General features: G+C 53.8%; 1 protein-coding gene across 1 annotated transcript in view; it reads right to left on the minus strand.

The window, feature by feature from the left end:
- The window catches only part of Ptpn23 (protein tyrosine phosphatase non-receptor type 23), a 32,787-nt gene that overhangs the window by 3,842 nt on the left and 17,719 nt on the right, over positions 1–11,226 (minus strand). Inside the window, exons 2-20 of the mRNA XM_019207475.1 lie at positions 8,060–8,134; positions 5,442–5,569; positions 5,158–5,234; positions 4,645–4,694; positions 4,432–4,563; positions 4,128–4,208; positions 3,926–4,057; positions 3,799–3,846; positions 3,439–3,495; positions 3,263–3,321; positions 3,046–3,125; positions 2,847–2,961; positions 2,693–2,758; positions 2,220–2,365; positions 1,741–2,052; positions 1,502–1,656; positions 1,263–1,414; positions 1,000–1,179; positions 5–910 (exon numbers count right to left, since the gene is read on the minus strand). Coding sequence (XP_019063020.1) covers positions 5–910; positions 1,000–1,179; positions 1,263–1,414; positions 1,502–1,656; positions 1,741–2,052; positions 2,220–2,365; positions 2,693–2,758; positions 2,847–2,961; positions 3,046–3,125; positions 3,263–3,321; positions 3,439–3,495; positions 3,799–3,846; positions 3,926–4,057; positions 4,128–4,208; positions 4,432–4,563; positions 4,645–4,694; positions 5,158–5,234; positions 5,442–5,479 — 2,786 coding nt within the window. The 5' untranslated portion in view covers positions 5,480–5,569; positions 8,060–8,134. The remainder of the gene's footprint in view (positions 1–4; positions 911–999; positions 1,180–1,262; positions 1,415–1,501; positions 1,657–1,740; positions 2,053–2,219; positions 2,366–2,692; positions 2,759–2,846; positions 2,962–3,045; positions 3,126–3,262; positions 3,322–3,438; positions 3,496–3,798; positions 3,847–3,925; positions 4,058–4,127; positions 4,209–4,431; positions 4,564–4,644; positions 4,695–5,157; positions 5,235–5,441; positions 5,570–8,059; positions 8,135–11,226) is intronic.

Raw genomic sequence — 11,226 nt, forward strand, 5'->3', positions numbered from 1 at the left:
GTGCAGCGCAGCTGTTGGCTGCCCAAGGACACCAGGCTGGGGTGGGAAGGGATAAGGGGGCTGTGGGGGGAGGATCCCTGGGGCCTGGGGTGGAAAGAGGTGTGGATGCTGGAATGGAAGAGGTTGCTGAGGGGGCAGTGGCCCAAATGCTGCCCTGGAGGGATGTGGCTGGGGCCCAATCCTGGGGCCCTGGGGTGGGGGGAACGCCGTGGGTACCCCAGGAGAAAAGTGGTGCTGAGCTGAGGGTGCTGGAAGAGGTTGCTTGGCCCCAACAGGGTACGTATAGGGTGCAGGCAGGGGTTGCTGGGGGAAGCAGGGTTGCGGAAGAGCAGGGCTGGGGTTTGGCCGGAGTGCCATGTGGCTGGAGATGGGGGCCTGGACGCTGTCCACCGTGGTGGTGGCTGGCCGAACTGCCATGCGCAACTCAGGGCCGCCAAACTGGGGAGGCGGGGCAGAGGGCAGGCCTGTGACGGGTGGGGGTGCCCCCACAGCCCCATAGGGACTGCTCACTGTGCCATGCTGTGGGGAGGACCGGGGCACAAGGCCCAGCTCTGGGGTATAGGCAGGGGCTGGGTAGAGGACAGGTGCAGGTGCCATGGGCATGGCGGGGGGCCCTGAAGCCCTGGCCTGCAGCAGTGGGCTGGGGCCTGAGTAGGTGCCAGCGGGGAGGGAGCCTGAGACGTAGTGGGGGCCTGGGACAGTGGAGCCAGGCAAGGGGCCAGGTGTGAAGTGGAGCGGGGTGGCAGCTCCCAGGAAGGCATCAGGCAGCCGTGGGCCAGCCACCATGTCGGGGGGCAGGCTGCGCAGCTCCTCTGGTGGGTCCCCCGTCTCCACTGCCTCACCCTCCTCCCTGCGAGGCAGCAGTGGCTTCGGGGCTGTTGGCCGTGGGGGCGGCTTCTTCTTTAACTCTCTGGGGACAGGCAGGGAAGTGAGGCCACTCTGTGAACCCAGCCCACATGGGTGCCAGCCAGTGCCTCAGAGGCTGGGGGCCACACTCACCGGTCTAGGAGCTGCTGGCGTGCGGTCTCTCGCGCCTGGCAGGCAGACTGCGTCCGTTCCAGCAAGGCAGCCACCTTGCTCTCCAGGTCTGCATAGAAGTCCTTGCCCTCTTGGGATTTCTTCATTAGGTCCTCGTAGGCTTCGTATGAGGCCACCAGGGTCTGTAGTGTAGAGTTCCACCTGGCGGGCAGAAGGCTGGGTTAGTGAGCTGCCCCAGGTGAGGCGGGGTGGGGTGGGGGCAGTGGCACAACTCGGGCACTGACTTCTGGTCCAGGCCGCTGAGCACCCGCCGCACAGCCGCATACTGCACGTTGGCCTCAGTGAGTGCACGGAGCACGTTGTCCTGGGCAGCCAGGTTCTGCTCCAGGTACACCCGCAGCTGGTCATATTTCTTCAGCTGTTCCTCAAACAGCTTCTAAGGAGGTGAGGGGGAGAGGGCACTCAGGGATTCGGCACCTCAGGGCAGGGCAGAGCCCTCACCTGCTGCCCATCCACCACCCACCTTCATCTCTGAGTGGTCAGCGGTCACCAGCGAGGTGGTGATGTCATCCTTCTGGATCAGCTCACGCAGCTGCTGCTCCAGGGACACGCGCTGGTCACGCATCTCCTGCACCTTGGCCAGGATGCGCTTCAGGTTCTGCAGCACAGCCCTGTCCTCTGGGGGTGGCAGCCACCAGTGAGGCCAGTGCAAGTCCAAGCTCCCACACTTGCATACACACATGTGTAGGGGTGACAGCTCACCTGGGGTGAGGGCTGGTGTGGGCAGGGCAGCCCGGACCTGGTCCAGTGGTCCACTGAGCAGGCGGAGATTGCCCACGTGCAGGTTCATGGCTCGGTGCAGCTCACTGTTGGTGAAAGATGCCTTCTCATGCACTTCCATGTACTTGGTCCACTCTTTCCTCACCTCTGCCAGTTCTGCCTTGGTGGTGGCTGGGCAGGCCCCAGCCTGGCCCACGGCCTCCTGCAGCTTCTGCTCTTGCAGCTCATCCTCCTCCAGCAAGGTCCTGATGTCCTTCAGGGAGGCCTCCACATCCGTGAACACGCCCGACAGCACTGGGGTAGAGAGGGCAGCCCCTGAGACAGGCTTGCCAGGCTCCCCTCGGCCAGCAGCCCATTTGATCAGGGCCTGTGTGTGGCCCAGCCTCCCTCAGTGACGGGCCGGAGGGAGGCCACAGCTGATGACTTGTGCTTCCCTCCGCACCCGCTCTGCCCTGACTCACCCTGCATGGACTGGACAAGGTTCCTGACGGTGTCAGGACGTACGCTAAGTGCTGCACACTTCTCCATGAGCTGGGGTGGGATGTGGCTGTATGTGTCCAGGTTGTCCACTGTCTCAGGATCCAGCTGCATTGAATCCATGAACTGGCTATGGGGGTTAACCAGGCGGGGTTAGTGCTGTGTGCCAACCCAACTCCTGCTGGGGTGCGACCCTCTCTACTGAAGCTGGGTCTAGGACCTAAGAGCAAATCCTCTCCACCGACCTCTACAACTTCTACCAGTGCCATACCCAGGGACAGCTTGGAACTGGCACAGAAGGGCCTCCAAGCCCCAGGACTCACATCTAGCCCAAGCTCCTGGGCAGGGCGCAGGCTGGGAAAGCCACCATGGCCCAGGCAAGACACTGCACTCCTCCCTCACCCATGCAGGTAGCAGTCTGGCCTCCCTGAGGGCTGTGCCCCCACCCCGCACTTACTCCAGGACCTCATTCTTGTCCTCGATCTTGGCCATCACCTCCCGAAGCAGCTTGGCCTTCTCCTCACTGTGGAAGCCACAGAGCAGCTACTAGACAGCCATGTCTCCTGAGATGCCCGACTCCTCCCGCGCCGAGGGTAAGCAGACCCACCCACCTGTACAGTGACGAGGCCTCATGGGCAGCCATGGGTACCAGTTTGGCAAAAATGTCAGGGCCTGTGACAGCTGGGTCCGTGGGGTTCACAGGCAAGGGCTTCACCAAGGGAGCGCCTGGGTCAGGAGAACATCAGGCCCATGGAGACCCCTGTCCATCCTCCCCTCACACCCACTCCCCAGCCTCCCTTAGCCCCAGACCTTTCACAGGTTGCAGGGTGTCCAGGGCTGGCACAGCCTCATGGTAGATGAAGTCATTGTCCTTCTTGGCAGAGTTGTATCTGGGGGTGAGGAATTGGGCCTCAGCAGGACCTGAGACCTAGTCTCCTGTGGGTGCACAGCTCTCTGCTGGCGCCTCCTCCCCAGAGTACAAGCAGAGGATGAGATACCCCACAGTAAGAGGGAGCCCCACACTCACTTTCCCCCAATGACATCCATAGTGAAGCGAAGTGCGTCTTGCACAGTGTCAGGCTGGCCCTGGGGGTAGCACAGGAACAGGACCTCAGCATCCACCAGTGTGCCAGGCTAGGGCAGCCCTGCTAGGCTTGCTCCCTCACCCAGGCTGTGAGGGCAGCCAGGCCTCTCTAGCCTTACCTTGGCCAACTTGATGGCTTCATTAAGCTTGTCCAGGGCGCTCTGGAAGTAGGCCACCTGCAGAGGACAAAGCCTGCTCTATTGTCCCTGTGTGGCCTCTGCTTCTCCTGCCTGGCCACCCAGTGACTATCCAAAGACCAGAAGCACAGCCAGCAGCATCAAAGCTGTCTTACCCTACAGATTACACCCGGGATGAGCAACTCACAGGAGAACAACACTTAAGAAGCAGTGGGCCTGCAACAGGGTGGCAGGTGCGTGAGGGTGACGCAGAGACCACCTCACCACTCTCCAGGATAGGATCACAGCGTCTGTGTAATGAGGCTTGAAGGGGCCCAAGCACCCCCGCCATAACCCACTTACCCGCTCCCCGAACTTCTGCTGCTCCTCAGCCTGCTTCCCCATATGTAGCTAGGGGAGAAGAGGAGGCATAAGACTTGGTCCTGACCCAGGTGACCCATCCCAGAACAGCCACGGGGACAAAGCTCACATGCGCCACTGCTGCAAAGTAGTAGATCTTCATCTGCACCAGCTTCTTCCAGTCCTTCTGGACGCGGCCCAATAGAGAGGCAGTGTCGGGGTTCTCCAGGGCCCGGCACGCCTCCTTGTAGTAGTCAACTACCTGGGGCGGGACAGGATGGACGGTCAGAGGAGGCCAGGGCAGGGCGCAGCCCACCTTAGCCCACCCCTACCTGTGCACTGATGCGGGCCACCAGGAAGCTCTTCCGGTTGTCCAGCATAGACTTCTCCAGGAGGCACTCCTGTGCCTGGCCCTAAGGACACACACAAGTCACTCCCCTGCTTACCTGGAGCCCCCCCCCCCCGGGGAGGGCAGTGCAGATGACAATCGAGGGATAGCCTTCGCTGCCATCTCCCCTCCAAGTCAGCCCACTCTGCCCCTGGGACCTCTGCATGAGGTTGGTCCAGGGCCCGAACCTTACTGCCTCACCCTGGCCACCGCTGCCCCTAGATCCAGCTGGCTCAACCCCTCCTCACCAGCATGAGGTTGACATTGAGGGTGAGGATCTGGCGGCTCATGTCCACGCTGTAGGCCTGAGGGAAGTGCTCCCGCAGGTAGGCAAAGGCGCCCGCTGCGCACTGGAAGTGGGTGCAGGAGACCTTCATGCCCTGTGAGAGAGCACAGGAGCTGGTCAAGTCTCCTCTCGGGGCAGCACTCACCAGCGTGTCCCGCAACTGCTGCCTCCTCACCTCCTCAGACACCCGCTTGTCCATGGCCCCCAGCATGGAGTGCAGCGCGCCTGGGGAAGCAGAGGACATGGAGTTAGGGAGCCAGGGCTGGGCTCTGTCAGCCATGACTGTGTCCCAGGAGGTCAGAGGGGCACTGTGCCAGCCCACCAGGAATGCAGGTCTGTAGGGCCACAGTCCAAGGGCCCAGGAAATCTAGCAGCCCAGCCCAGGCCTGGCTTCACTCTGTGGGGCTAGGGCACAGGAAGGAGGGGCTGCTCTCTAGAGCCCAGGGATCCCCTCGAGAAGCTTCCAAGATGGCTACAGACTCCTCTACTGCTCCTCCCGCTCCTCCTTGAGCCAAGGTGGTCCAAAAACCACAGATCTGCTGTCAAGTCTAGGAATAAAGGCTGTCTCTCCTGCCAGGGCACACAGGAGCAGCCCTGTGGGGTGCCAGCAGGGGCTGCAGGATGTGCTAAAGGCTGAGAAGGAGATTGGCAGGGCCAGGAGGTCATGGGGAAGGACTAGATGGCTCACCAAGGTTGTAGAGGATACAGGCCTGCTCATACTTGATGTCCTCATGAGTCATAGTCTTGCCTGAGAAGATCTCAGTCCTGCAGATGTGGCAGTCTGGTCACTAGAGGGCAGGGCTGACCAGGGCTGAGGGGACCATTGCCCCAGTGTGTGTATGTGGGGGGCAGGAGACCCCATAGGGCTACTCCTTACCCGTGCAGCACAAGACAACAGAGGGCAGAGGAGAAAGAGCACTGCCACCACCTGGGCACCCAGCCCTATGCCCCAGCCCTGCTGCTGGTACTCACCAGGTGACAGGGACTGCAGCCTCCTGCCCTGAGCCCATGGGGACACGACTCTGCAGGTAGTGCAGCTGGCCGAGGTACTTTCGGAGAACGCTGCAGCCCTCAAAGTCCCGGGCAACGCGGACGGCATTCTGGGGGTTGGGAAGGGAAGAACAAGTGAGCTCACCCACAGATGCCAGGAAACACCAGAACTAGAGCTGGCAGAACCACACACAAAGAAGCCAGGTGCTCAACAGATCGCCTCACTGTCAGGGCTGGCTGCCCACAACAGGACTCCTAGAAAGCGGCTCTCAATGGTCACTTGGTTTTTTAGAGGGGAAAGGGTTACAAGAGACCGAATGGGGCAGCACTGAGCTACATCCCCACCCCTTTTAAACTTTGAGACACAGTCTCAATGAGGTGCCCAGGCTGGCCTCACTTGCAGTCTCCCTGCCTCAGCTTCAAGAGCAGCTGGCATTACAGATGTGTGTTGGTACATCTAGAGTTCTGTATCTAGAAATTTACATCATGAGACATCTAGGAAAGCAAATCTTTGTAAGGATATTTACCACCAAATGACCAATGACAAACTGTATGCCAGCCCACCTTCTATTCTAAAGAACACATGAAATAAATTACTCTGAAGACAGCCACAAGAGGATATTCTGCAGCCATGAAAACTAAAGATGAAAGTCTCTATTGACACGTTAAGATGTCCTTGACATACTGTTAGGCAAAAAAGCACATCGCAGATGAATCATATGATCTTACTTGGGTAAAACCACAGAGATATTTTCTACATCCACATGCAGACAAAAAGGAAAAGAATTCAGAAGACTATATATAGAAATGATACCAGTGATTATTTCTAGGTAATAAGATTAATTTCCCTTTCTACACATATACTGTAGGTAGGTAAAGAGATAAAGGTATGTGCCTGGTAGAGATGTATTTAATTCCTTATATTGTTTATATATATTCTTTACTCTAAATATTTTCAACTTTTATAATAAACAGCAAAGGTATTCCCAGTTGGGGAAAACAAAACAAATGAACCCTCTGCTCAAACAGAAAAGCAGACAACATAACCTCCAGGAAGCAGGTACCCAAGCCAGGCATGGTGCTGCACATCTGTAATCTAGTGCTCTGGGAAGCTGAGGCAGGAAGATCACTAGTTTGAGCCCAGCCTGGGTAATTTTAGAGATTTAGTGAGACCCCGTCTCAAAATAAAGCACAAAAAGGGCTAAGGATGTAGCTCAGTACAAAAGCCCTGGGTTCAGTTCCCAGAAAAAGGAGCTGGGCCAGAAGCACTACAAACCCTTGTCTGTCTGCCCTGCTAAGACATAGGACCAGCTGAGGAATCCCTCTTGCACCCAGAGAGCTCAGCTAGAGAACAGGCCCTGCTCCAAGAAACTCCTGGCTGGCTCCAGGGCCTGTGTTCCTTCAGTGTCTCTTCAACCAGGACAGCCTCCCTATGTCACACCATGTGCTGCTGCCACTGCAGGGCTATTGTACCTGGCCAGGGCTTCAGAAACACTCCCTCTCACCTTAGCCCTCCGCCCCCACCCTTCATATGCAAGCCCAGTCCCACTGAACAGTGTTCTTGAAACAAACCCATTTAAAAAATCAGACTACCAGATAAAGCAGCAATAGCTCCAAAGTAACAGGTCTGACGTGGGCGCTACACATTTTTTAAAACACTAAAGCACGCACAGAAACACGAACATAAGAAACATCTGTACTTCCTAAAACTGCTTGTGGTACTCAACAGCACAGTCTTCACCCACTCAGAACCTGTCCTGGCCAGTGCCACAGGAGTCTGAAAGCAAGGAGTGGATGTGGGTCAGAAAGTCTCATAAACAACCAGCCCAGGGGCCAGGGATTTAGCTCAGTGGTTCCTCCACTTGCTTCACAAGCACAAGGTCCAGAGTTCAATTTCCGGTACAAAAACAAAAACAACAACAAAAAAACCCACAGCCAGTCCTGCTTTATACATACATGGGAAAACTGAGGCCTGGATCAGGAAAAGACGCTAATTTAAAGCTTCCCCGATTATACTGACATTCCTTTACAAATCAGTTACACAAAAGGGCAGTCTGAGTCTTGCTGGCTCTGCTGGGCATTTCTCTGTGCTGTGATATGTTTTCCCTATTCATTAAAAAATAGAAGCCAGATGTGGTAGCCAAATCCTAGTGCTTAAGCTGAAGCAAAAAGATCTTAAGTCTGAAACCAGCCTGGGCTACATAGTGATTCCAAGGCCAGCCTGGACTATGGGAAAAACAAGACAAGACACAAACCAACCACATTAGTACCAAAATTTCTCATTTACATTTTACTTTATATGTTGCTGAGTCTGGGAGATTTTTTAGTCTACAAATTATTTCATTTGAAAAATTACTCTCAGCGTTCTAAGTAAAAAATGTCCTATGAACTTACCAGAACAAGCAACGCTGATATGGCCCAATATGCACAGGAAGACACCTAGGCTGGCACAGCACAGGCCCCAGTCTCCTGGTCCAGCTGCCCTCAGGGTGGTCCTATTCTGCCCACAGCTCTGTGCAGGCTGCTGCCCCGGCCTAGGGACTGGTGACCACAGTGCTGCTGAGGAGTGCTGTACACTGTGTAAAACACTCTACTCCTACCTGTCTAAGCAGCTCCAGCTTCTTCAGTTCCTCATTGTAGGCTTCTGGGTTCTCTCCGTAATTCTTCAGGACAAACTAGAGAGAGAAAGAAGAATGTGAGAGAGCACACACAGCCCTGCTCTGAGACCAGAGCTAGGCCACAGGATCAGGTTCAAGCCTACAACCAGGAACTGGTCTCCTGGACCACCAGGAACTCTGCCTCACAATGGGCAGCAAGCCAGACATGGGGATGCAGGCCTGTAATCCCAGCACTCAGCAGGCTGAGGCAGGAGGATCACTGTGAGTTCGAGACCAGCCTGGGATATATAGTTCCTGCTCAGTCTCAACTACATAGTGAGACCCTGTTTCAAAACAAAAACAAACAAACAAAAAACACCAGGGCTCTCTCAGCTCCAGGAGCCAGGGAGCTTAGCTGGCTGAACTGCAACCCAATGAGGATCCTAAAGGGTCACAAACTCAAGCCTCCCACAACCATAACATCAACTGCACAGCACATGTGGGTGGGGCACCGAGCCGGGCAGTACCCAGGCCTTCCTCACCAATCTATACTGACTGGGTAAGGGTGCCATAGAACCAGGTGACTCATAGTGTCCCTGTCTGTGAGGAAAGACCTCAGCTGAGAGGGGAGTAACACAGGCAGAACCAGAGAAGCCACTGCCCCAGTCGGAAAGGGGACGAGCAGACCGGCCACACTCACCACAAAGCAGACTGTCTTGGCCTGGGATATCTTGGACCCCAGCCTGGAGGCCTGGACCAAAGGGCCCTTGTCCCAGGCAGATCAGCAAACTGTAGCAGAATCAGTCTTGCTGCAGCCTCTGCACCTGGCACACTGAACAATCTGGGGACCCAGTCACATCACAGAGAACATTGATGATCAACTCTCCAGGCTCAGGCCCAGGTTTGTGAGGGGAGAGGGAAGAAGGCTGGAAGTGACTGTTCAGTGGCCCACCTGTCCTTCCTGGGTCCGTTCCTACATCCCTGACATACTAAGGAGTCAGCCAGGTGGGACTTGAGACTGGGGGACAGTCACCATCTGCTCCGGCAGGCAAAGGGAGAAAAGTGAGACTGGAGGCGACTGCAGAGCTCGGCACTACACCATCCAACTGCTTTCCTAAACCCCCAGTCCGAAGGCCCCTCCTCCTGAAAGTCCCTGTTCCCAACCCACCCTTTCAAATCCATCCCAACCCAGTGCCCTGAACTGTCTAACAATCGCCAATGTTGCTGAAACATGCACACCTTTGGGGGAAACCCCGCTTATCTCAGGGTAGTGAAATCCTAAGGGTGTGTAATTAAGAAAAAAAGTATGACCCAAAAAGGATGTGCTACAGGAACCTCCCAGAACCTCTGAGAACAATCAATCTTGGCCTAGGCTTTGTGACAGCTGTCAAGGACTCCTCTGCCAACTCCTAGGGTCAGTCACCCAGCTAACGGTGACTTGGAACCACTGCTCTGAGTACCAAGGCTGCTGTACCTGTTGTCCTGCCTGTCAGACTGTGTGCCCATGGTAAGAGCAAGCCAGGGACCCACCCCACGCCAAATAAACTAGGAAAGGCAGGGGCTCTCTTAGACATGTGCACACTGCAAATGGTGGCCTTACAGGAAATGCAGAGGAAAGACCCACAATTTCCACTAGGAAATACTCAACTTTAAAGATAGGCTATTAGCAAGCAATCCAATCTCTTTCAAAGATTAGTTTCATTTAAACAGTGAAGGCCTAGAGATGTAGCTCAGAGGTACAGACAGCACTTGCTTAGCATACGTGAGGCCCTCCCTGGGTTTAGGCCCCAGCAAAGCAAAGTAGGGCTCATATTCTAAACTAAACAACTACATGGAGAGAATAATTAAGTACAATATGACAACTACGGTTGAATCTAAATTTGAAAAAAAGGAGTCATAAAAGATACTTTGGGAGTCAGGCACAGTGGTGTATACCTGTAATTCCAACACTCTGGGAGGCTGAGACAGGAAGATCACAAGTTTAGGCCCTACCTGGGGAACTAAGTGATTTAATGGATCCTGTCTCAAAGGGGAAGGGGGACAGATAAAACTTAATCATGGCAGATATTTTAATGTTATTTTGATTAGTAAATATTTGTGATAGTGAGTACATTCATCTAGGGGAGTTTGTACATATCAGATGTAAATCCTTTTTACTTCCCTTCCCCTCCCACCTCTAAATCCCCTTCCTAACTGCAAAATGTCTACCACCCTATTTCCTATTGTCTTTTTCTTTCAAATTTTTATTAGTACATGCTTGTAGCATATACTGATTACATTCATCAGAGGGAGCTTATACATGTACACACTGAATTTTTTTTTTTTTTTTGGTTTTGTGAGACAGAGTCCAACTATGTAATCCAGGCTGGCCTTGAACTCACAGCAGTCCTCCTGCCTCAGCCTGCTGAGTGCTGGGATTACAGACATGCGCCACCACACGCAGCTACATACTGAGTCTTAATCCTTTTATACTTTTCCTGCCTTGTCCCTCCCTCCCCACCTACATCTCTAGATCCTCTTCCCACTTGTAAAGGTCTACTTCCCTGTTTCCTATCTTTTATTTTGCTTGAAAATTATTAAAAAATTACTTATGACTCATTTCTCAACTAAGAGAAATCATGTGATAATTTAAGCTTGTGTATGTGATTTATTTCACCAAGTATGTGTTCTCAAGGAGCATCCATTTTCCTACAAATGACTCAAATTTTCCCTTCTTTATAGCAGAGTAGTGTTCCACTGTGTATACACACATTTTCTTTATCCTTTCTGTTGACGGACATATAGGCTACTTCCAAGATTTAGTTATTATGAGTTGTGCTCCTATAAACATGGCAATACAAGTTTCAATGTAATATGATATCTTTAACTCTTTTGTTTTTTTTTTTTGATACCGGGGATTGAACTGGGGTCCTTGTGCTTGCAAGGCAGGCCACCAAACTGCTGAGCTAAATCCCCGGCCCAGAGGTCTTTAACTCTTTAGGAAAATATCCAACAGGAACATAGCTAGGTCAAATTAAATTACTTTTTTATTTATTTATTTATTTTTTTTTTGAGAAATCTCAAAACCTGATTTCCAGGACTTCTGGGAAGATGGCAGAGTGGTGAGCAGCAGAAAAAGAACCTCTCTGGGATGTGGTGTCCTGACACTGGAATATAGTGGCATGAAGAGG

The sequence above is a fragment of the Fukomys damarensis genome, unplaced genomic scaffold, assembly GCF_012274545.1.
Source record: "Fukomys damarensis isolate Sample0158 unplaced genomic scaffold, DMR_v1.0_HiC HiC_scaffold_12, whole genome shotgun sequence".
In the NCBI taxonomy this organism is placed as follows: domain Eukaryota; kingdom Metazoa; phylum Chordata; class Mammalia; order Rodentia; family Bathyergidae; genus Fukomys; species Fukomys damarensis.